Here is a 25,441-nt window from a genome sequence, read left to right on the forward strand (position 1 = left end):
GTCTTCTGCCTCCTAAGCATAACTGCACTTCAAAAATGGCTTTTGACTTGATAGTTGACAATTATCAATTGTACTTAAAATCATAGAATCATAAAAAATTAGGGTTGGAAGGGTCCTCAGGAGGTCATCTAGTCCAACCCCCTGCTCAAAGCAGGACCATCCCCAACTACAGGTTTCCCTTGCTTTGTTCTGTACATGCGTTCCTGGAAAACAGCACATAACTCAAATGCGCATAAAGAGAAACCACTTTATAATGTAACAAATAGGGATACATTCAAACAACAAATAGGTGGCAAAGGCATGCAGTAAGGCAGCAGCCCTAGATTTCAGGAGGGCAAACTTCAACGAGCTAAGGAGGATAGTTGGAGAAGTGCCGAGGTCCCAGAGGGGAGGGGAGCCTGATGTCCAAGGAGAGTGGTTGCTTCTTAAGGAGGCGATCCTCCAAGCCCAAAGGAAGGTAATCCCAATGAGGATCAAAGGGAGCAGGAGAGCACACAAGCCTCCATGGCTCTCCAAAAGCATCCGGGAATGTCTCCTTGCTAAAAAGGAGGCATACACCCAATGGAAAGAAGGGGTCATCACCAGGGATGACTATTCTGCAGTCGCTCGGGACGTAGGGGGGCAGTTAGGAAGGCCAAGGCAGAGATGGAATTAGGACTAGCTTCTCAGTGAAGGACAATAAGAAGTCCTTTTTTAAATACATAGGGGGCAAAAAGAAGGTCCCGGGTAACGTGGGGCCCTTGCAGGACATGTTGGGAAATTTGGTCATCACACCAGACGACAAAGCTAACATGTTTAACTATTTCTTTGCCTCCATCTTCCTAAGTAGGGACCAGAACAGCCACCTCCCTGCTGGGCCCCCCTCGGGCCCCAGGGGAATCACACCTGGGCCAAAGGTTAGCAAGGAACTAGTTAGGGAGCTTCTGAAGGGGCTGGACGTATTCAAGTCAGCCCGCCCGGACGATCTCCACCCTAGAGTTCTAAAGGAATTGGCCAAGGTCATTGCAGGACCCCTGGCACGGCTTTATGAGCATTTGTGGTGCTTTGGTGTCTGGTGCCGGAGGACTGGAAGAGGGCCAACGTGGTTCCCATCTTCAAAAAAGGCAGGAAGGAGGACCCGGGAAACTATAGGCTGGTTAGTCTTACCTCGATCCTAGGCAAGCTGTTTGAGAAAATTATGCTGGCACACATCCATGAGGGGCCAGCAGGGGACTGCATGCTTAGGGGCAACCAACATGGGTTCATCAGTGGCAGGTCCTGTCAGACCAACCTGGTGGCCTTCTACAATCAGATCACCAGATCATTAGTTGCAGGGGTAGCAGCGGATATAGTCTTCCTGGACTTCCGGAAGGCTTTCGACACTGTCTCTCACCCCATTCTCATTAAGAAACCGGGGGACTGTGGTGTCAACACCCACACAGTCAATTGGGTGGCCAGCTGGCTGGAGGACCACACCCAGAGGGTGGTAGTGGATGGGTCCTTCTCAACCTGGAAGGACGTGGGCAGTGGGGTTCCGCAGGGCTCGGTCCTCGGGCCCGCACTGTTCAACATCTTCATCAGCGATTTGGACGAGGGGGTAAAAAGCACCCTGTTCAAATTTGCTGATGACACTAAGATGTGGGGGGATGTGGGCACACTAGAAGGAAGCAACAGGCTACAATCAGGCCTAGACAGGTTACAGGGGTGGGCGGATGTGAATAGGATGGGATTCAACACAGACAAGTGCAAGGTGATGCACCTGGGGAGGAACAACCGACACCATACCTACAGGTTGGGGAACTCCCCTCTTGTCAGCACAGAGGCGGAAAAGGATCTTGGAGTCATCATTGACTTCAAGATGAACGTGGTCCGGCAGTGTGGGGAGGCAGTCAGGAAGGCCAACCACACCTTGTCATGCATCCACAGATGCATCTTGAGCAGGTCCAAAGAGGTGATCCTCCCCCTCTATGCGGCACTGGTCAGGCCGCGGTTGGAGTACTGCGCCCAGTTCTGGGCGCCGCACTTCAAGAGGGATGTGGACAGCATGGAGAGGGTCCAGAGGAGGGCCACTCGCATGATCAGGGGACAGCAGGGCAGGCCCTATGAGGAGAGGCTACGGGACCTGAACCTGTTCAGCCTCCAAAAGAGAAGGCTGAGGGGGGATCTAGTGACCTGTTATAAACTAGTCGGGGGGATCAGCAGGCACTGGGGGAGTCCCTGTTCCCCCGAGCACCGCCAGGAATGACCAGGAATAACAGTCACAAGCTGGCAGAGGGCAGGTTTAGGCTAGATATCAGGAGGCGCTACTTCACGGTTAGGGCAGCTAGGATCTGGAACCAACTTCCAAGAGAAGTGGTGCTGGCTCCTACCTGGTGGGTTTTAAGAGGAGGTTGGATGAACATCTTCCTGGGGTCATTTGACCCCAGTATTATTTCCTGGCATGGCGGGGGGTTGGACTAGATGATCTACTCAGGTCCCTTCCGACCCTAGAAACTATAAACTATTCTAAGACTTTGAGTGTACTGACCCCCAGAACCATTTCTACCACTTTTACAAGACAATTTTGGTACTCACCGACAGCAGACCATACACACAAGCACAGGGCACTATCATACCAGGGATGGTAACTACAGAAACATGTGTCACAGACAGTGAGCAAGGAGCACAGATCCACACAGGAGACTCTGTTTTGGTGTGTGTCACTCCCACAATGCACCTCAGAAAGCAGCTGACTGCGGGCTTCCACCATACCAATCGCATCAGAGTGAATTTACCTTGCATATAATGAATTTTTGGTATAAAAAGGGTCATTGCATAAAAGCAAATTTGCACATATAGAACCCGCATAAAGCGAGAGAAACCAGTAGATCATTCCAGCTAGGGCTTTGTCAAGCCAAGCTTTAAAACCTCCCAAGGATGCATATTCCTTCACCTCTCTAGGTAACCTGTTCCAGTGCTTTACCACCCTCCTAGTGAGAGGTTTTTCCTAATATCCACCCTAAACCTCCCTTGCTGCAACTTGAGACTGTTGTTCCTTGTTCTGTCATTTGGCACCACTGAGAACAGTCTAGCTCTATTCCCTTGGAACCACCATTAAGGTAGTTAAAGGCTGCTATCAAATATTCTCTGTCTTCTATTCTCCAGACTAAATAAGCCCAGTTCCCTCAGCCTCTTCTCAGAAGTCATGTGCCCCAGCCCCCTCACCATTTTTGTTACTCTCTGCTGTATTCTCTCCAACTTGTATTTAGTAAGAATGATGAGGTTCTAGAGATACTGATCAATTTAAGTACCCAATCAGTGTCCACTAGTAATTGTATTAAAAGGAAGATATTAAGGCTTGGAAACTAATTCTGTCTAATTTTTTATTAACTCAAAAATGTATGGTTCTGAATTTGACTTGCATTCCACAGCCATAGGGTTTCCATTCAATTCAGGTGGGATTCTGAAAAATGGAGTAGAGGGCAAGGAAAAGTGAAAAATAACATCAACACTACTGCAGTAACAAGCACTATAAAGGAAAGGAGAGTTTGTAATGAAAAACCAATGTTGCATCATAAATTGTACATAATCTGTATGCTCACTGCATCCAATTAAAAGACAGTGGTTTCCATTGACTTCAGTGGAAGGATCAGCCCATACAGAGTCTGTGTTTTGCAGGCTCTAGTTATGTAGTTCTTTCATTGTGTTCTAATGGATACTCTCTGTTAGTTCAGGATAAAAACTTATGTTTTCAAATATTTGAAACATTGGAGAAGGATTGTATATTTGAAGAGTTAAAAGGAATCAAAATCTAAAGCTACCCAAAAAACCTGCCAATTTGCTTTGGGATATTTCAACTCTGGATTTGACAAAGTAGACCTGGTTGGGAATTTTCCATTGTTTTTTGCCAGAAAATGCTGGTTCCTCCAAATAAAAAACTTTTCACAACAAAAGTACCACTTCTGATGATGACAGTAAAACAGCTTTAACGATAGAAGCTGTTGCACTAGGTTGAAAATGCCCAGTTGTGGCTAGGTTGGTGGGCTGGACACCAATGAGGACACAGTTTATGATTAATATGCAATATTTATTTGGCTTTAACCTATAAAATACTGACAACTCAAGCAAATGATTTTCTATATAATACTAATCTATGACAACACACAATAATCAAACAATCAAAGCTGAGGAGCAATGTCCGTTGGGTCACGAGGTTCGGGTCAAGGCTCCTTGCTTTCAAAACCACAAGTGGTTTTGGTGCGGCTGGCCAGGGCTCTAGTCTCAGAACTGGTCAACAGCTTATATTTCTTAAAAGGTCATTTAACAATCAAAACATAATCAATCAAAATAACTACAAACAGCTAAGCGGGAAATTACGTCCGTTGAGTCACGGGGTTCAGGTCAAGGCTCCTCGCTTTCAAGATCGCGGATGACCTTGGTACGGCTAGCCAAGACTCTAGACCCAGACTTGGTCAACGGCTCATGTCTCTTACAGGAAAGACAGACAAATACAAACATAAATGACTACAGTCTTACATGCTACATGCACGCTTACCACTACAGCAAACAAAAGGAGTGGCTTCATGGCTGGGAACATTAATCTCTTCATGGAGGCTTCAAGAACGACCCGAGGCAGCGCTTGGGGGGGGCGGGGGCGACCCTGCGGGTGATCAGTCTGCGGGTCTTTTGACGCTTGAAGTTACGGTTCAAACTTCCCCCGTCAGGGCCTCGTGGCTCTACCCTTTTATACCCTTACTCTTTTTCACTTATTTTTACTGGCCAATTGTGTTACCTTCCTGCCAGCATTCTGTTCACTCGTCAGTAGCCCCTTCCTCACTGAAGTTTCCTTATTGTTTTCTGCTTAGCCGGTTATGTTGCAATTTCTTTCCTGCTTCGATGGCAGTTTGATGCATTTGACTTCCCTGCCTCGTGAGCGTGACAGGGGTCACCCGTCCAGAGGCTCATGTTATGGCCTAGAATTCTGCCATTTCTCTGCGGCCTGGCCATTCATCTGGGCAGATGCCCATGACAGAAGCCAATAGCTGCATTGTTAGGAGACACAGCTTTATTGTGGGATGCCAAAGTGTAAAATATGGCTTGAATGTGGGGCACCCTTTGTTAGATTTGGACACAAGGAAAGACTTAGATTCAGGTCCGTCACAGGCAAATGGAGCACTGTATGCATAAAGCTGTCTCTTAATGTGTTATGAGGCTTTCTTGAGCCGTCTTGTTGAAGCTGCTCTGTTTTGTACAAATGATGGCAATAGTAAATGGAGCCAGCAATGTGAACTTGGGTCTCTTACAGTCCAGGCAAGTTCCCTGACCTTTTGACTGTCTCTTTTTAGCCCAACGAATATTTTATTATTTATACCAAGTGGAACAGCTCCAGTAGAAGACATCAGCAGACTTACTTCAAAATAAGCAGTAGCCTGCCAATCAGGACACAAAGGATCCTGGTGTCAATGTGGATGGGAATTTTTTTTAATCTTAAGTTTTACAATACAGAGGATGTGTTTCCTGTCCAGCTGTATGCTAAACCATAGCCAGGAAGTTTTATGGGCAAGTCTATATCGCACAGTACAGTGCAATGCAGAGAAATAGCTGACTAGTTCCATATGAGCTAGTTTGGGTGACAGAAGCAATGTTGTTTCGTTAGTGCAGTACCTATCCCAATACACCTTCCTTTTCAGGTACTGTACTAATGTGGATGTGCTACTTCTAGTAACTCAGCTAGTTCATTTCTAGCTAACCTGGGTATTTCTGTGTAGCAGTGCATTATCTTGTGCAGCTCTACTTGGTGTGTCTATAGAGCACCACAAGCATCCTTGCTATCCTGAGGTTATTTTATAACAATCAAATATTTTTGGTTTTCTTCTTTGTGTTTTTTCAAGTTTCCTCTATGTTTGCATACTTCATAGCATAAGTGACATTCTCCAACGTGATAAGCAGAAGTTTTCCTGGTCCCTATCTTTTTCCAGTTCTAGAGTAGGGCATGCATTTTCCTTGAACATGTCACAAAAATCCTGTCAAAACTTGCCTGAATGACTTTCTTTTAAATCATAAATATGTGTGACTGAGTGTTGAGTGAAGAATAGAGGATAACAATGTTCTGGCCTTTTTAGAAATACAACCTCTGTACAAAAAGGGTGAGAGGGTAGAGATAAACACCAGTCTCAACTATTTCTCCTTTCTCTCATTTATAACAATGCCTGTTAATACTTTATTTCCCCACCCCCCACCTTTAAGGATACATTTTATCTTGACTTCTGTCTGTCACTGCTCATCTACTTAGTGATAGTGATGACTCTGTTCATTTTGCTCTTTAATATTTCAGTTGCCTGCTTCTATGCTGCTTTAATTATACAGTAGTTTTATTATTTATTCAACACCCACAAAATACACTCTGTTTTGGACTGTACTGAATCTCCTGGGTGAGGAAGGACCCATCCCTTTTATAAGACTTAAATATTAGGAGGATCTTTTACTCTCTTAGGTCCTTGCCACACATTATATGTATTAGGTGATTAACTGGTTAATCACGGAATAAATTTAGACCAACCACAAGTGCAAAGTAATTGTCACAGCATAAAAATGTCTATCCAGCTATAAAAAGAGCCAGTCACCAGTTAGTGCTTAAAACTGTGTCACAACTTTAAAGTTGGTTTCTCTTCTGCTTTAATTTAAATGCGTGGCAGGCCCTTATAAATCCAGTATTAGAAGACAGCTTTTCTCCCCCATCTTCTGGTTTGTTAACCTTGTAGACTGTGTATATGTAATCTGTTTGCACAAAAAATGCAAGACGTTGTTCAGAAGGATCTGTGCATGCGTTGTTTTTGTCGGTGCCGAACAAAGGCCCCAAGGTCACGGTGGGCCGGGCGGTGGCTTGGAACGAAACAGGCGGGATTATTGGCGAGGAGTTCTGAGGCACAAGACTCGTATGGTTTCAAATAAGGTAGATTTATTAACTTATGCTTGTGAGGCGTAGGTAACGATGCTCTTCAGTTACAGTGATGGAACGAATAAACAACAACAAAGGGGTCTGTTGGCCCACGGGGTTTGCTAGTGAGCCCTTGCTTTCTACCCCCTGAGGGATAGGTGCGGCTGCCCACTAGCTAGTCCCAGGGCTGGTCAATGGCTCATTAAATGGGAAATGGAAGTGAACAACGAAAACTGTAACTCGTAGAACGAAGAAACATCGTGACGCCAGTCCAAATGGACAACGGTTGATCAGAGAGTGGTGAACGGTGCCGAGGTCGAATGCCAGGCAGGATGAGATGAGGTCATGATCAAGGTAGGTTGGGATGATCCAAATCGTAGTTGGTAGCCGGTGCCAGAGTCAGTCCAATAACCAGAAGATCAATACGAAGATAAACGAAATTGGGAAAACTAATACAAAGTGTGGAGTTAAAAGGAGAAGACCCAGGGCCTGAGACCCAATCTCTCCCTGTCTCACAGTCCCTGCTAATAGCAGCCTCTGTTTACAGGTTGAGCAGCTCTTTCTCCTAAACCCTCACACACCAAACACCTACGCCAATCACCAACACCCACACTACGGTGGGAACTCACAAACCTTTATAAGAGTATGGTGGCCAATCAAATCGCTCTGCTCATGGAATTTTCTGGTCAAATTATGTCATGCTGCAGAAGGACTGAGCATGCGTCAGATCAGGTTCTGCGTACGACTGAGCATGTGCAAGCTGAAAACTAGGTCATGTTTGAGTGGCAGGCGCAGGGGTCAAGCAGGGGGCAGGCTCTGACCATGCTATGGAATTTTCCACTAGCCTAGGCTGTCTGCACATGTCAGAACCAACTCTCTGTATTGGCAGCACACATATCCAAGATTTTACTTTGACAGTTTTCTTCAGATAGAAACATATAAGAACCTTTTCAAAGATCTGTAGCTGAGTACCATAGAAGAGAAGATGGTTCACTGGCAAGGTCACTACTTTAGGACTGGAGAGACCTAAATTCCTTGTTCTTTTCTAAGCTTTCCTCATGATCTTGAGAGAATTACTTCATATTAGATCCAAGCATTGAATTAGGCATTGCAACACTCAGCATGGCAACACATTTTTTCATTGCTCTGAGGCCTGATAGAACCATAGGCTTGTTAGACACCTAGGGTTAGTCTCTGCCAAGAAGCAAACCACAGAAGTTTGCATAGTGAACTGGGAGCTACCTACTCAGTTGACCAGAACAGTGGTATAACAAACCAGGTTGGTACCTGGGCAAACTGTGGGGGGGGAGAAGGCAGGTTCTGAGAGTGGTGAGAGCAGGGCACAGATTCTGAGAATGGGGTGACAGGGCATGAGCCCAAGCATGGGGGGGGGGTGCGGGGCAGCAGCCTTAGTGGCTAAGCTGCTGCTGCCATTGTACATGTTCTGTCTGCCCCAGATCTGTTGGTCTTAAAGCAACAGCAGCTGGGAACTGTTTTGGAGTTCCTGGCATGCAATGCTGCTGAGGTGTGGGCTCCACAGGCATGGAGGATGATTCTGACACCCCTTTTAACTTGGTGCTTGGGGTGGGTGCCTTTCTTGCCCACCCTAGTTGTGCTACTGGACCAGAACCCTGAGTAAGGGATCTGGCTTAAGACCCGCCCCTCTTAGGGGCTTATAATAAATAAATAAATAAATAAATAAAATGTTTCCATGGAGGCTAGCTATTGCTGAAGTATGTTTTATCCTAGAGAAGCACTGCTTGTACTTCGGGGTTTATTAGTTTAAAAAGTGACCTTCAACAACTTTTCTTGAAACACTCATCACTGTTATGCTTGCTAGGTTTTTTGGGGAAGGGAGAGTTGCTTTTTGTGTGTGTGTCTCTGTGTGTGTGTGTCTGTGTGTGTGTGTGTGTCTGTGTGTGTGTGTGTCTGTGTGTGTGTGTGCACACACGCGCATACACACCAGTTTAACAGTGTAGTTACAAAATATCATCAGGGTTTGACTTTGTAATGAATGGATTCTCTCCCACAGTTTTAAACCCCTTTAATTTTACATTTTAGAAGTAATGCATAAAATTTAATATAATGAACTAGATTACAAAGCTAATATATTTTAGTAAAACAAGCTAAACAATACTAATGACTGTTTTCAGATCATTTGAGTTCACATCTAAATGATAATAAGGCATAGATTACTTAAGATAAATTCTCATTATATTTAATAAAAATTGTGACAAGTTAAATGCCAAAATATGTGCCCACTGGACACAGCTGCCTAGCTATTTTTTGCTACTCATCCATATTTTTTACCTATTTTTTAATTTGCTGTTCAAATAAGCGTTTAGACGTATTTTTGTTCATGGTATTGTCATGGGCATCTCCCCAGATGAATGGCCAGGCTGCAGCAAAATGACAGAATGCTAGGCCATAACACGGGCCTCTGGACGGGTGACCCCGTCACGCTCACGAGGCAGGGAAGTCAACCGCATCGAACTGCCATCGAAGCAGGAAAGAAAACACAACATAACTGGCTAAGCAGAAGACAATGAGCGGACTGCATGAGGAAGGGGCTACTGATGAGTGAACAGAATGCTGGCAGGAAGGTAACACAATTGGCCAGTAAAAATAAGTGAAAAAAGTAAGGGTATAAAAGGGTAGAGCCACGAGGCCCTGTCGTTCTTGAGGCCTCCGCAAAGAAACTAACGTTCCCAGCCATGAAGCCACTCCTTTTGTTTGCTGTATTGGTAAGCGTGCATGTAGCATGTAAGACTGTAGTCATTTATGTTTGTATTTGTCTGTCTTTCCTGTAACAGACATGAGCCATTGACCAAGTCTAGGTCTAGGGTCTTGGCTAGCTGCACCAAAGTTGTCCGCGATCTTGAAAGCAAGGGGCCTTGATCTGAACCCTGTGGCTCAACGGACGTAATTTCCCATTTAGCTGTTTGTAGTTATTTTGATTATATTTTGATTGTTAAATGACCTTTTAAGAAATATGAGCCGTTGACCAGGTCTGAAACTAGGGCCCTGGCCAGCCGCACCAAAACCACTCGTGGTTTTGAAAGCAGGGGGCCTTGACCCGAACCTCGTGACGCAATGGACATCGGTCTTCAACATTGATTGTTTGATTATTGTATGTTGTCATAAATTAGTATTATATAAGAAATCATTTGTTTGAGTTGTCAATATTTTATAGGTTAAAGCCAAATAAATATTGCATATTAATCATAAACTGTGTCCTCATTGGTGTCTAGCCCACCGACCTAGCCACAACTGGGCATTTTCAACCTAGTGCATCAAGTACCAGTGACAATTGTGTGGAAGATCAGAATATATGCCTCTTTTTTTCTCCACAAACATTGTACCAAGGACATGAGATAAGCTTATGAGCTTTAGTGACTTAGCTGTTGCTATTGATTCCAGAATGGTGGGTGTTAGTAGGAAACTACAAGATGGAAGAAACCTTCCATAGTAGATCTTCACTTCCTTAGGCTCTCATAGACCCGGCACCAGCCATTTCACAGTCTCCATTTTCTTAACTTTTCTTCCGCTCTCATTGCTTCCTTTGATTTGGCTACAATCATCCAAACAAAGTGGGTCCCCATAGCTCTGCCTCTCCAGTGAGGATAAATATTCCATCTTCATCCCAAGCTTCAATGGCAGAGATTGCTGTTTGTGGTTTTTCTTTTGTTCAGCTTGCCAGGTTCCTCTAAATGCTTGAGGTCCTGTACCCATATTTGCATGGGGGAAAATGTTTCTCCTGATTTCTGTAAATAGCTGAGGACTCCCTTAATCTTTTTGTGATTCTTCTCAGGGATTCCTTAGTTTCTTCCACTGTCTCGCTAACACATCATCCTGGAGAGCCTGCTGCTGGCTTAGGTTCAACATAGCCACACTAATCTTCTTACTTTAGCTACTAAGCCTTTTCCTTTTCCTCTTTCTCTGATGCTACTGATATCAGCAGGCTCTTACAGCTTAAGAGGGACTACTCTATCATGTGGTTTCAGGCAGTTCATGTTGGACTACAGGATGAAAAGATAGCAAGAGGAACAGAAGGAGGTTGTTTAATCATACAAAGCCTGTACAGGAACAATATGTTTAATGTATGACTCTTTCTCTCCAGCAAAACCCTTCCTGCTCCTGCATTCTGTTTTGAATGGGAGTATGGATGGGTGGGAAGTACAGCATCCTCAATTGGTTTGATTTTGTTTAAATTTTGATTTGTTCCCACTTTCCTCCCTCATCCCCAAACCTTCAAAGTGGCATGGCAAAGAGGGTGGCAAAGTAGCACCATCAATTTAAACTGAGGATACCATGAAGAAAACAGTTCTTTGTTATGATTTTCTATCAAGGAAGTACATGTAAAAAGAAGGAGGGGGAAGAAAGCTCCCTAGAGCAGGGACTGAATCTTTCAGCTTGTGGAGTTCTATCATGTGGCCCACAGGACGTAGAAGGGCCAGGAGTTTGGGGAAGGGGTAAGCAGGGATGAAGCCATTGCTGAAAGCTGGGTATAGAGCCCCCTTCGTGGTGCATGTCAGTGATAAATGGTAAGTAATGATGCTGTTAACTCCTGTAGCTCATATGGCTCCCTTGGCTCCAGCCACAACCTTCTTAGTAGGGGCTTCCTATTACATAATTACCAGCCCAGCAGCCTGCTGCCATGCATTTGCCCTTACTCAATAATCTGTTACAGATGAATACTTAACTGTTCAGATCATCACACTCAAAGATTAGTCATCAATTACTTGCTGATACTGAGTAGAGCTCCCCAGAGGTTTGGGGGCTGGGATTGCGTGCACAGTTGGCAACTTTTGCAAATGACACTGAACTGGAATGGCAGACACTTTGGAGCATAGGCTCAGGATTCAGAATGAATTTGTTAAACTGGGAAAATGGTCTGAAATTAATTGAATGAAATTCAGTAATGCATTTAAGATGGAACATTCATATGCATAAATACAGGTTTATAAGAAATGGTTTGAATGGCTGAGTTATGTAGTCTAGAAAAAAGACTGAGAGGAGATTTGATAACACTTTTCCAATATGTGGAAGGTGGTTATAAAGAAGATGGTAATAGACTTATTTTTTTTTTTGGCCACAGGGCACAGGGCAAAGAGCACTGATTTTAAATTTCAGGAAGGGAAATTTATGTTTTTTTGCTTGGAGTGTAAGGGGGCAGAAGGTATTCCCAATATGGAATTTCAGGTATTAGCAGAAGAGTCTCTAAAGTGACCTATGTAGCTTTGGCATGGATCAGTGTCAATTTTAATATAGAGTATTTCCAACACAAAGGATCTGTTAAGGTCTGTTATGCTTTGTAGGGTTAGTTGCTGCCTGGGATAAACTTTAAGGGACAAAGTTTTAGAATGGAAAATCCTGCTGATCCATTTTTGAAGCTATGACTAAAAACTGAATTTCAGTAATTTGATGTCTGTTCTTAATAGGAAGAGCTGAGTATTCTTAAGTATCAGCACATAACTTGCAGGTTAGGGAAAGTTATCCTAAAGTTAATCTAAAGAAGCTAGTATTGATAGGTTGAATTATACTGACATTCTGAAAGGAAAATATTTTTGGGTTAATTGTAAAGCACTGAGATTAAAAATAGAATCAAACAACATGCTACAAAGGAAACCATATGTATATACAAATAGGTGATAGCTTTTCTTTCAGAGAAGAAGGAGAAAGCCTATAGAGCAGGGATGAGCTATTATTTGGGCTGGAGTGCCACTTAAAGAGTTTTGGTGAGCTGTTCAGAGCCACACACGTGCATGTGTACATGCACACAGGCATGTGTGAACAAACACGCGTGCACATGCAGACACGTGTGTGTGTGTGCACATGCACGCACGCACACAGACCTATGCACACATGAGCTCCCCGCAGTTCTCCCTGCACCGTCTGCTCTGACCTGAGTGTCTGGGTCAGGCAGGAGCCCCACCAGCTGCTCCAGCTACACCTATGTGGTCCAAAGCAGCATGTGGGAACACAGTGCAGCACCAGCCTGGCCTGGGCCTGACTGTGCCGGGAACTTGAGGTGTGGGAGGGGGTGCAGGGAAAAGGGGACTGGGAGCTACAGGTTATCTGGGTGCTGTGGTAATGTGGTGCTGTGCTGTGTTCCAGCATACAGCTTTGAACTGTGCCACGTGAGCACAGCTGGAGTTGCAACTTTGGTGCAGGCAGCTGTGCAGGGCCAGTTGTAGGAGAGTAAGTAGCCAGGGGAAGGTAAGGGCTATAGGCTGTAGGTGGCTACCTAGGTGTGAGCTGCATGGCAACAGGCAGCAAAGGGCAGAGTTCTGGCAAGGTGGTAAGTTAGGAACTACAACATACCTGAAATTTGTGGCCTGCCAGGGAAGGAGTAGGGCAGTAAGCTTGCTGATTAGCAGAGGAGGAATCCTAAGCTGAAGGTACAGTATTATGGAGAGTAAGAAATTTGTTATATAGATTCAGTTGCAAGATTGGGGCCTGTATTTGCATTTCTTGCCTGGGAATTACAGCTGGTAGCAATAACAGATACTATGCTTGGATGTGATGCAAGAACTTAGATGCAAATATTGTAGCAGTCAGTTTTTTCCTACCTATATACATACACATAGTAATGTAAGTTTAAACAACAAAAGAAACCACCGTAAGGTAAACTCTGTTAACAGTAATTGTTAATGGTAAACTCAAAACTGAGAGTTCAGGGAGATATAAAAGGATGGCCTCATGAGCTTTTGAAATCAATCTACTTCTGCTGCAGGCATGCAGGACGAGCACTCCTTTATTAACAGAGACATTGCAAGGTAGCTCCATGCCCGGGACAGTTTCAGCGATTAGGTGGTGCTGGTTGCCATAGTGCCAGTGGCCATGTTGCAGTCAGCCACTACTGTAGTGACAGCTATTTTTTAACCCCCTTACAAAGGTGGCTCTGGGACTGCTGCCCCAATTTCCTCCCCAACCCTTAGTTACCCTGCTATATAAGGTTTCTCACTTACAAAGTGTAGTTACACCTTGAAGCATTGCCATGCCATGCCATCCAGAAGTGCTAATTGTGTTTGCTTCCAGACACAGGGTCCTTGGAGTATGAGTAACTCTGCACTCTGTATAAAGGCCAGTTCTGCACACAGGAATGATAAAGTGCAAAGGACAATAGTGTAAAATATTTACATCACGCATTTACAGCACTAGAAATGATCTCAGATTGGAAAAACTTTAGTCAGTCTCCTGGTAAAGGTGACAGCTTTTTGGAGTATACATGGCTTAATCTTCTATAGATCCATTTCATCTGTCTTTTGTCTGACATAATTTAACTGGTGCTGCTTACCATACAAGTAAGAACACACAGTCCAATTACAAGAACAATATTAAAAATATTCCCTAGCATGAGAGCGCTTGAACTGAAGAATCCTGTGCTGGCCGGCTGTAATAGACTCATCCTCAGTGGTTTGCAAGCAGGAAGAGACATAAATACACTCTGAGGAGTAGGTTACATAAAACATGTTCAGAGCTGGTGGCAGTTAGTTATTTTTCTAATGCCAGATGTGGACATACCGGTAAACCATAGTCTATGAAGTAAGAGCTATTTTTTCTTAGTTTTTACATGTTGGTAAACAACACTCTAATTAGGTTCTTTCACGTATTAAACTGTTTCATTTGGTAAGGAACTCCTAAATCTTTTGGTTACTTATGTTCACTCTACTCATTCTCTCATATAGTTTAGAATAATGCATAGTTTGACTGTAAGATCTTCTATACATCTATGTCAGTACCATAGATATGGTACTAATTAGTTCAAAAACTGGTGTGTGCTAGTTTTATCAAATGTCATGTAGAACTCCAAACCTTTTGTTCTAAAGCAGTGATACACTTCAAACTGGACATACACAATCTAAGATCTTTCCCTCGGTGTCTGTTAATTTGCAGAAGACTGAGAAATTTTAACAGCTTTAGTTTGCTTCATAGAATCAGAAAATTAGGGTTGGAAGGGACTTCAGAAGGTCATCTAGTCCACTCCCCTGCTCAAAACAGGATCATCCCCAACTAGATCATCTCAGGCAAAGCTTTGTCTAGCTGGGTGTTGAAAACCTCCATGGATGGAGATTTTACCACCTCTCTGGGTAACCTGTTCTAGTGTTTTACTACCCTCTGAGTGAAAAAATTCTTTCTGATATCTAACCTAAACTTCCTTCCCCATAACTTGAGACTGTTGCTCCATGTTCTGTCATCTACCACTGAGAACAGCATAGCTCCCTTCTCTTTTCAACCCCACTTTAGGTAGTTGAAGGCACACCTAGCACACCTATTAATGCAGCCCGGTATGCCATTAGCCTTCTTGGCAACAAGGGCGCGCTGCTGGCCCATATTCAATTTATTGTCCACTGTAACCCCCAAGTCTTTTTCTGCAGAGCTGCTGCCCAGCCAGTCACCCCCCTGTCTGTACCAGTGCATGGGATTGTTCTGTCCTAAGTGCAGGATTTTGCACTTGTCTTTGTTGAACCTCAAGCAATTCCTTTTGACCAAATCCTCCAATTTGTCCAGGTCACTCTGAATCTTAGCCCTACCCTCCAGTGTATTTACCACTCCCCCAGGGTTCATCTACAAATTTGCTGAGGGTGCACTGTATGCCCTCTTCCAGGTCATTGATGAAGACTTTGACCAAACCCAGACCAGGACCAAAGCCTGGGGCACTCCACTTGATACCAGCTGCCAACTAGACATTGAGTTATTTATTACTACTCTCTAAGCCCTCTTGTTTCACTTTGGATTTCAGATTCAGACACTCCAAATTTCAGTGCAAAACTCAGCTAAAGCCACCCAGGTCTTGTGCTTTTGGAGGCTATAAATTAGATTCACATGGTTTTGATCAAAATTTGCAAGCTGGTCTGAATTTGTTTGAAATGTAGCAACGTTGTCTAAAAATATGTACCCAGTTTGGGGTTTTTAGATTAGGCTGCTCCTTCCTCTGCATTGTCATTTCACTGAATTCTTTTAGTATCCAACAACTTCTCTGAAATTCATGTGCTCTCTTAAATGTAAAGATTTAAAGCCAGAGAGGATCATTAGATTAGTTTGACCTCCTATGCATCACAGACTGCCCAGCCAGTTAGTACCCAGTATTGTGTGGTCATCCAAAACATATCTTCCATTCTGTCTTAATCTGAAGACATCAAGTAATGGAAAATCCATCACTTGTCTTGATGGCTTGTTACACTATGGCCTATTGTTTCTGAGAATGTGTATGCTACAAAATGACCCCTTCTCTAAATGCTCAAAATTCCAAGAGTGAGGTCCAGGTTTGGTTAATAGAAGTGAGGTGTGCCATGTATGGAAGCTGGGAACTGTTATGATGTGGAGAGAGATTTCCAGACTGTTAAAGCTGGCGGGGGGGATTATTACTGTCAGTCAAAATACCTGGCAGCACAGGAATGGTGATAGAGTCCACTACGCTGTGATTGTTTTCCTTGGAAATATCTGTTTTAATTTGTGCACCTCCTACATTCTTAGTGTGCCAATCTTGAAATCTGGAGCCAACAAAACTCCTACATAAACTTATTAATGACATATGAAAAACTGGTTCAACAGTTACCATAGCTCCTGAGGCAGTGTCCTTGAAGAGCCAAAGTGCCCAGATAATTGTTATCATAAACTCAGTATGAAACATCACGTCGTGTTCATTATGCAAAGAACCAGAGTGGGAAGCCCTTTGTAGCTGAGCTGCACAGTGGGTGATATTTATAATCCAATACACTTGCAAGTTTTATGTTTTCATTAAAAAATATATATTGTTTTGGTTTTCCTTGGAAATACCTAGATAAAAATTCTTCCTTTTTGCTTTACATCTGTTAAGGTTTGCACAGCAGTCCAGTGATGTTTCTGGGTGCTTTTCATGCTCTGCTTATGTATCACAAGTGCTTTATTTGTTAAGGACAAGGGTGTTGGTGGTCTTGCCTAGTGGTTATGCACCTGAAGCACGTGTGCAGTCCAGGTTGGTTTCCAAGGAACTGGGGGTGTGGAGGGCTCTGGTGTTGGGACTGAAACCAGGAGCTATAGCCAAGAGAAATGGGCCAAAAGCCAGAATTGGAGACAGGGTAAGCCAAGGGTTAACCAGAATCAGAAACCAAAGCCAGAGCTGGAGGTCAAATTAGAATCAAGAGCTAAAAACTGGAGTTGGGATGCCAAGGATCTTACCAGAATCAGAAGTCAGAGTCAGAGTCTGTTTCTCTGGTTTTGACCAGAGAAGGAGCAAGATAGTACACAAAGGGTCAGGAGCAAGAACTTTAGCCTTGCTTTTAAGAGTTGGAGTAGGTGAGGCCTGTTGCCTGTGTCTTCAGGAGACTGGCTGCCTTGATTGCCTCAGTCCAGCTAGGACCACAGTGCTGCTCTGGGCTTGCTATAGGTGGCAGGGTATGAATTTCCCTTACCTTTTGATTAGGACCACCTAGGTCCTGGATTCTGCTATGGCCTTATTACAGTATTAAGTATACAAAGAAAATGTTTTTGAATAATGTAGTCTATTAAGTCATAGTTCAGTTGCAGCTCTTACAAAGCTTATTTCAGTATAATTGTAATACGGTCTGTGTTTTCAGAAGGCATCTTTTTCATGAACTCTCAAAACTGGACTTAAAAACCAAATAGTAGACTTAGGTTTTCAGTGAAATACTGTACTGCATATTGCATTTAATTATGTATAAAGTGACAAATACACTTCCTTAACTGCCTTGTTAAAGTAAGTAGCAAGTATTTACCTATTGGTTTAGATGAATAGAGACTTTTACTTTCATCTAAAATGTTTTAACTCTTTAAATCTAATTCTCTTCTACTTTGTGGCTGATCAGTTCTTCATTAAGAAAAGACCACAGTAATGCACCCACTAAGAGACTGATTTTTTTTTTAAGGTTGTCCTCAGATAAAGTAGCTAAATGAAATCATTCAGTTAACTGTTGTCATCTACCTAAGTGTCATGTTTTATAATGGCACATTGCAAATCTTATGTAAAACAATGGAAAAATATGTAGTGCTATAAATGCAGCTAACGGTGAAAGAACATTTTTTTGCCAGTTGAAATGTTAATAGAAACATATTTTCAATTAAGCATATATATATGGCTTTACACCATTGAGCCTTGTTCTTTATGATATTGATAATTAATACACAGTGTTTGAGTCCTGCATATGCACATTACACATGATATATAAATAAAGAAATCCCATACAGCTCCTTTTGAGTTAGCATTTGAGAATATTTTTCTCCCACATACTATAAAAAAACAAATTTAAAAAACAGTTAAGGTGTTAAACAGTCCATATGTACCCCATTATCTCATACTTAATCAGAGTGAAATTGGGCTGCTGAATATATCACTTGCTTATCTCTGTTCTAGGAGTTTGCATTGGTAGGATAGAAATATGGGGTCCAATACTTTCCCAGTGCAAGGAAGCATGACCTAATGATTAGCCAGTCAAAGGGCAGCTCAAGGCCTTGCTGCTGTGCCCAGACTTGGGGTGAAAAGGGCACCTGGATGGGCTACTTCACTAAAAGTAATGTAACCAGAATATAGAATGCAATTCAGAACCCAACTTCAGGCAAACATGTAACTTATCCAGAGTGCTGATCTACAGGACCGCACATACATGGGAAGTACCTTGTCCCAGGTCACAGGAGCATCTTGAATGCAACCTGACTGGAGTCCCTGCAGATTCCTTACTTTACCCCTCTGCATAATTGCTGGTTTGGGCACTTCAGCATTAATTGTACTCCCTGTGTACTATAGGTGTGTACATGTCCACATAGCTACTGAATATGTGCAGTAGGCTGCCCTCTGGTTGGGTAGGTACATAGTTCCATACATAGCTCCAGATGCATATGTATGTGTATAAAGCCTGCAACTGTGGTCTGGTGACAAACAGGAAGAGGAAGGCCATTCCAACATTTAGGGTAATGGGTTTGAACCTGCATCCCCTCCAATTTCCCAGCATAGTGCTGTAACCACAAGACCACAGGTTATGAATTTTATAACCTACTTTCCATCCCTTTTCTTCTTTCACTTCCTATTTATTGGATAAAATAGATGGAGAGCAACTTGGAAGTTACAGCAGCACTGAACCAATTTTTCATTGACTCGCATACCATCTCATTCTGGCTCCACATTTCTCATTCTCCCTCTCTTGGCTGTATAGGGTGTCATCCAAATTAAAGATTTTTTTTTGAACTATGGGAAAGATGTAGGTAGGTAGGTAGAAGTCCAAGCTGGACTTTGGTCAGGCCACCAGAGCTAGCCTGCTTACTTTTCTGAAGTGTGTCAAAGGATTTTCAATCATCACAAATTATTAAGACAATAATTTTATACCTCATCAGAAAGGCATTACCTTCATTAGCAGACTGGCTCCAGTACTTTATGCTGGGGCACTGGTCCAAACTGAAGGCAAGAATAAATCTTATTGAATAACTAGTATGGTTTTCTATGACAACTATGTGTTCTGTAGAGTCCTTTCATTGAAATACTGATCCAGCCCAACAATGTTTAGTTTCTGAGATGTGAAAAAATTAAGGCGGTGACAAAAATAAGATGGTATCATAGAACTACAGGCATTTTACATTATTTTAATTTTTAAAATACAGGTGACTTTAAAAATGGTTGTATCTAGGGGAGGAAGAAGGAAATTTGGGGGGGCAGTAATTAGTCTGAAAATATATGGTATTGTTATTACTTCTAAGGTATTTAATTGTTTGAGAACTGTAGCAAATTGTACATTCATTAATATTCCTACAGACAATCTGGGCTTCAAGTCATGTCCTTAATACTGATTTGTGATGCCTGTGCTGTACATTAGCTCAGGAATGCTTGCATTCATGCCCATCTGCTAAGATGGCATTGTTTCCACATACAAGTTGGACCCTTTTCTAGAAATCATAGTGCCAGACTATGATGAGTTTGCATGGGAATCTTACCTAACATGGCAAACATAATCTCTGTTGCTAGAAGACCTTTCTCAGACCCAAGATTGAAAAACTGACAAGTGTCTTCACATACTGGATGATATTTATGTGCTTTAAAAGTATATAAGCACAATAAAAGAAAAGAGAGGACAGGGTTCAAAGACATACTGGGCATGTCCAGATGAGCACAGCTGTGCAGCATGTGGGGCTGCAAACATGTCTGCAGTGCCATATACCTCACAGTCCAGTGTTCTCAGTGCTGCAAGGGTGCACTACCTGTGCATGCACTGCTCTGTCTTTTCTCTGCCCCGTGGATCTTTTTGACACTTCAAGTAGTCCTTACACATTTCATACCTGAACTCTACAATATTTACATTTCATATCTCTACATTTCATGTCTGATCTCTATAACTCATCTTGTTGGAAACTTAGTGGCCGTGTCCATAGAAGCACAGATGTTTGGTTCCCTGGGGACAAGTAGATGTGGCGCACCTTGTTCTCCAGCTACTTGTACCCTGGGAATGTCTGCTTACCTAAGGTCCTGGGGCAGTTTTCATCAACGTGTAGGACCTGCCCCACTACCTGCAAAGTCTTCACCTTTTGGCATCACACACTAACTTGTGCCATACATCTGTTTTAAGTGATGTTGTCTTCCACAGCTCTGCAGACAGGTCTATTCGAGATGTAGTTTATCCTATCATGAGCTACTCATACAGGTCAGTTCAAGACAACACAATTGCTGTGTTAGATTTCATCTCAGAAAAAGCTGTTCTTCCCTTAGTCAGAAAATTCTGTGGCTTTAATGATTTCAGTCCTGCACATTTCAGTGTTCTAAGAAACTTTAGTATCCGATGTCAGTGTTTGATTCCTTCTTAACATTTCTAGCTTGGAATCAGGGCAGTATTTTCCTTCTGTCCACTCTCAGTATCAGGACTAGTGCTACTAATTTTGGGTGCATCTACACGAAATGCTTTAGTGTGGAGCTGACTATTTAGCTCTGCAGTAAAATGTCACTGTCTACATGTGAGGCTCTATTAGTGTGCAGTAAATTAATTAACTCTGCTGTAGGATAATCCTGCCCAACACAAGTACTATCCTATAGCGGAGTACTTATGTGCAGTGAAACACATGTAGATGGTGACAAGGCTGGCTGGGGCATAAGGGTGCTACGGTGCAGAGGATGCCTGCTGGCTAGCCCCACACTGGAGCACCCTTGTGACCCAGCAAGTCCCTCTGCAGCATTTTGAGCTGGGTCAAAGTAGCCCTGGGCTGGTAGGCTAACTCCCTGCCAGCTGGAGTTGCTTTACCCCAGCTCAATGTGTTGCAGTCCCAAGTACACATGTAAATGCTATGCCCGGGAGCAATAAAGTCAGCCATGAACTGTACTGGAATTTATTGCTATGTGCTAATTGCATGTGTAGATGTGCCATTTCCTGTGTAAATCTGCAACATTTCTAGTATCTGCCATTGAAAGCCAGACTTTGTAGCTGGCACATTGGACTCAGCAACTATCAAAGAACTCATCAATGCATACACCATAATCTGTAAAGAACAATGGTGCCAATTGATTGATTGATTGATTCAGAGTCAATTTGACTCAATTGTCAAACATCGATTTGACTCAAAACAAACGTCAATTCAAAACAAACGTCAATTTGACTCCAAACTAATTTTTTCTTCAGTCTTGGAAATATCAAAACAGGATGTTTTAACAATTCTGATCCCTTTTCAGATTTTTTCTGAAATGGGGAATTCATCATATTCTTGGTCATGAACAGTTTAGTCTTTGATGAACTGGGCTTTTTCAATGCAGAAGTGTTTACTCAAAAAAAAAAAAAATCACAACCACCTCAAGTAGCTATCAAAGGTGGGAATGAGGAGTCCAGAAGAGTGCTATCCTTTTTCCTGTTTTGCATGGAGAACATAAAGAGTGTCACTACTTTATCAGTGAGTAGTATTACTCCTGGGATATTTGAACCTACATCAAGAGTATGCATTCTTGAGATGATTGAATCTTGGTTTGGGTAATTATAGAAAGATTTTAAGGTCCACTTGTCTTCACTGTTTGGTGCTGTGTCATTTTTCTCACGGTTCAACATATCCCTACTCATCCCATACAAGAATTATTTTTAAGGAGCAGAAGGACTATACAAAGTCTTTTTTTAACCTGCTGACATTATTCGTAGTGGGGCTGAATAGTACTGGCAGGAGCTCTACTGAGCTGTATTGTCACTGATAAAAATATCATAAGATACTGCTGCATGCTTCTCTCTTCTGTCCCTGTGACTGTTATCAAATGTCTATGAATCGCTGCTTCCATGAAACATATTTGGTCAACCAATGATGAGAAAAGCAGAAGAAAATTTACATTATGTTTGGATTCAGAAAAATATGATTTTATTTTCTTGATTCTCTAAAAAAAAAATCAGTGTAACAGAAGCTTCTTCCTGCTTTCTCTCTAAATTGGCACGTCTGCCATCTTCACTTCCAGTGTTCCTAAATTCATCTATGCTACCCAAAGGACTTATTTCTGGGCTTCCTGCCAATGTCTTGAGCTAGAATTCTCAGAGAGAAAAAAAAGCATTTACTTAAGAAAATATCATGTGGCAGCCTGTAGGCACAATAATACCATCACTGCCAGAATGCACCAGCTGTACACTGGACTGAGTAGCAAATGATCCTAGATGTTTCAGTGCATTTTTTCCTCTATGCTGAGAGTGACCTATTACTATTTAGTAATTCTGAACCAAGTATATCTATGTAACTTGTTATTTGTTAATATTTATGGTACTCTGTCCTTGTGGTTGTTATTGTGCAAACACAGAGGAAGGCACAGCCTTTCTCATAATTAGTTTCCAATTTTATTTTCTTACAGTTTATAAAAGTTTTCTGCCCCAACATGCTAAGAGCTTCTAGGACAAGGGGCAGCAACCCCTGGCATGCATGCTGAGCATGGCATGCAAGGCCAGCCTGGGCTCTAAGCAGCTACAAACAGCTGCTCTGGGCTCCGGCATGTCAGCACTCTGGCACCTTCCAAGGTAGACATTGTGGGTTTTTTGGCATTCTGGCCAAAAAATGTTGCCTAATCCTGTTCTAGGACAAGCAAGGTTGCACCCAAACCTTGAAGCTCAGTGTAACAGGGACTCAGGCAGGAGTCCTGCTACTATGGGGGGTTTCAGTCTAGGTTGACCAGAGAAAGCACCCCGTCAGAAGGAGGGAGTTCATATTAGGGGAGAAGCGGGATGATTAGCCTGCCACGGCCGGCATAAACAGGGTGACAGAACAAACACCTTTTGCCTTCGGGCACTAAAGAACGAACACGGGGCATTTGAGACAGAGAAGAGAACAACTGGACCTGGGACCCAGGAAGACACCAAGACTGAGGGACTCCAGACAGCGGCAAGTCAGCCACAAAGCTAGTTGCTTACCTGGGAATTACAGCTGCTTTGGTGAGTTCAGGAGAAGAGCCGAGGCTCTGTGACGTGGCTCGGCAGGATTCCTGAGAGAAGGGAGTGTCCCAGGGAGAGACATGGGCAGGGAAAACAAGTATAAACCCCTCACACCTTGTTGGGACTGCATCAGTGCTGTAGGTGTGGGGACGGACGATGAGGGAACAGCTGGGGCTGCTCTCGGCACAACACGTACAGAAAGATGCGGGGAATGTGCCTCCCTAAAAAGGCAATTAGTGGTGGCACTGGTATTTAATTAAAATGTATCAATGAAGTACCTGGCACCAAGTTTTCTTATCTGCAGCCTGGACTTTCCTCACTAATGAGATAATTAGTGAGGCTATTGCTGTTCAAAAGATCCCTGCTGGGGAATAAAATAACTTTGTGAGAATTTAACACCTGGGTGGCATTGGTAATTCCTTGCTCAAACAACATCACTGGACCCCACTGTTTTTCTTCTTTCTATCTAAGTCATGGCAGGCGAGTTCAAGGGGGGACAGAGCTGGGACTGACCTTCCACTCCTCTACCTCTCACGCTCAGAAACACATGGTACCAGCCCAAAGACTGAGACCCCAGTTTCATAGGGGTACAGGTCTTATTTACCCATCTCTTCTATGGGTGATGGAGAAGTGGCGCTATAAAAGAAGGTTTCCAAGGTATGGGATAGGAGAAAGGCTTAGCCATGGGAGAACATTCCAAGCATAAAATGCAGCATGGCTCAAAGACAAAAGTGGGTGGAAGATACAAAAGGAAGTGTCATGGAAGGAAGCTTGGGAGTAGCTAAACAGCAGAAATGGTTTGGTGGTCTCAAAATAATGGAGAAAGACTTTAGCTTAATAAGGAAGTTGAAAGGTTATCAGCAAGGAAGCTAGAGTAGGGAAAGAGGAAAAGGAACGTAATAGCAGCTTTCTATGTGAACCAGAGTGAGATGAGCTGATATTCAGGAAAGCTAAATGGAAGAAATTTCTTATAGTTGAGACAAAAGAAGCCCAGAAGTAAATGAAGAAGAATACTATTTAGTTTGGAGGGGAAGTCTTGTAGGAGAAAGCAGAGTAAGGTCTGGTGAGAGCTTACAGTGTGTGAGGGAAGAGTGTAAGGGAGAGGAGACAAATGTGACACCAGGATCCTGAGCCTGAGGACAGGGTATATCAGTGCTACAGGTTGGGCTTAAGAGGAAAAATGAGATGTTCAGCTTTTTCCATGTTTATCACAAAGAATGGCTTTGAAGTATAATTAAGTTAATGTAGTGGATCAGATTCCAAAAGGAAAGGGATTTTAGATGCCTAAATCCCTTTGAATCTAGCTCTGTAAATATAATTGATCAAACTCAATTCTGTATATCAGGACAGTCCATTAAATTGCTTCTTGTCTACAGTCTTCTCTTTCCTTGTTTTACATACTTTTTCTTGGTTAAGAAAAGTCAGTAGAAGCTGCTTTCTCTTCCCAGTCTGTCACAAGGCCTTTGCCAGTTCTCTTTAGAGGGGAGTTGGTGCTCAGAGCTGTGTCGTTATTTGATAAGATTATCTTGTGACTTTGCTGTACAATCTCAACATACAGTAGTGCAAGATGGAAAATATTCTTTCTCTGATTTTGAACAAATCCATTTTTTGCATTTGAATCAAGAAATACTTCCTTGTTAAAGCTGGTTCTGAAGCTCACTTTCTTTCTCTCTCTGTTCCATAGGTTGTCATTTTGTATTTTGAGCCAAGCATATTTCGTTGCATTCTCCTAAGATGGGTTCGTCTTCTGGGCTTTACTACTGTTTATGGAACTGTGACACTCAAGTTGCACAGGTACTTTGCATTTTATTAATTTCCATCACTGTGGGAGGACATGCAATCAGTGTGGGCAGTCAGAATCAGAAGTTGTAAGCAGTTATTAAAAACAACCACCCTTTCATATATTTTTATAACACTGTATATCACTTCAGTATTCCCGGGGAGTTTCTATACAACTTATCCAACAAGAGGAGATATATTATGAATGTGAATAATGGAAGAAGTGGTACTGATGACTAGTTTGATAGGCTGCATGACACAGGGCTCAACTCATGGCCATAGGGTTGCTCCCAAAAGGTAAAAACATGCAGAGGTTTGAAAGAAGAAGGGAAAAGAATTTATTTGAAGATGCGCAGAAGCAATTCTCCCTTATAATGTGCTCATAGAGAGAAAAATATCCTTTAAT

General features: G+C 42.8%; 1 protein-coding gene across 1 annotated transcript in view; it reads left to right on the forward strand.

Moving 5' to 3' along the window:
* GPR158 (G protein-coupled receptor 158) overlaps nt 1-25,441 on the forward strand; it is a 394,899-nt gene that overhangs the window by 261,954 nt on the left and 107,504 nt on the right. The window contains exon 6 of the mRNA XM_090047374.1: nt 24,941-25,050. Within this exon, the coding sequence (XP_089903500.1) occupies nt 24,941-25,050 (110 nt within the window). The remainder of the gene's footprint in view (nt 1-24,940; nt 25,051-25,441) is intronic.

Source organism: Crocodylus siamensis, chromosome 5 (genome assembly GCF_052110815.1).
Source record: "Crocodylus siamensis isolate JL-2025a chromosome 5, ASM5211081v1, whole genome shotgun sequence".
Classification (NCBI taxonomy): domain Eukaryota; kingdom Metazoa; phylum Chordata; order Crocodylia; family Crocodylidae; genus Crocodylus; species Crocodylus siamensis.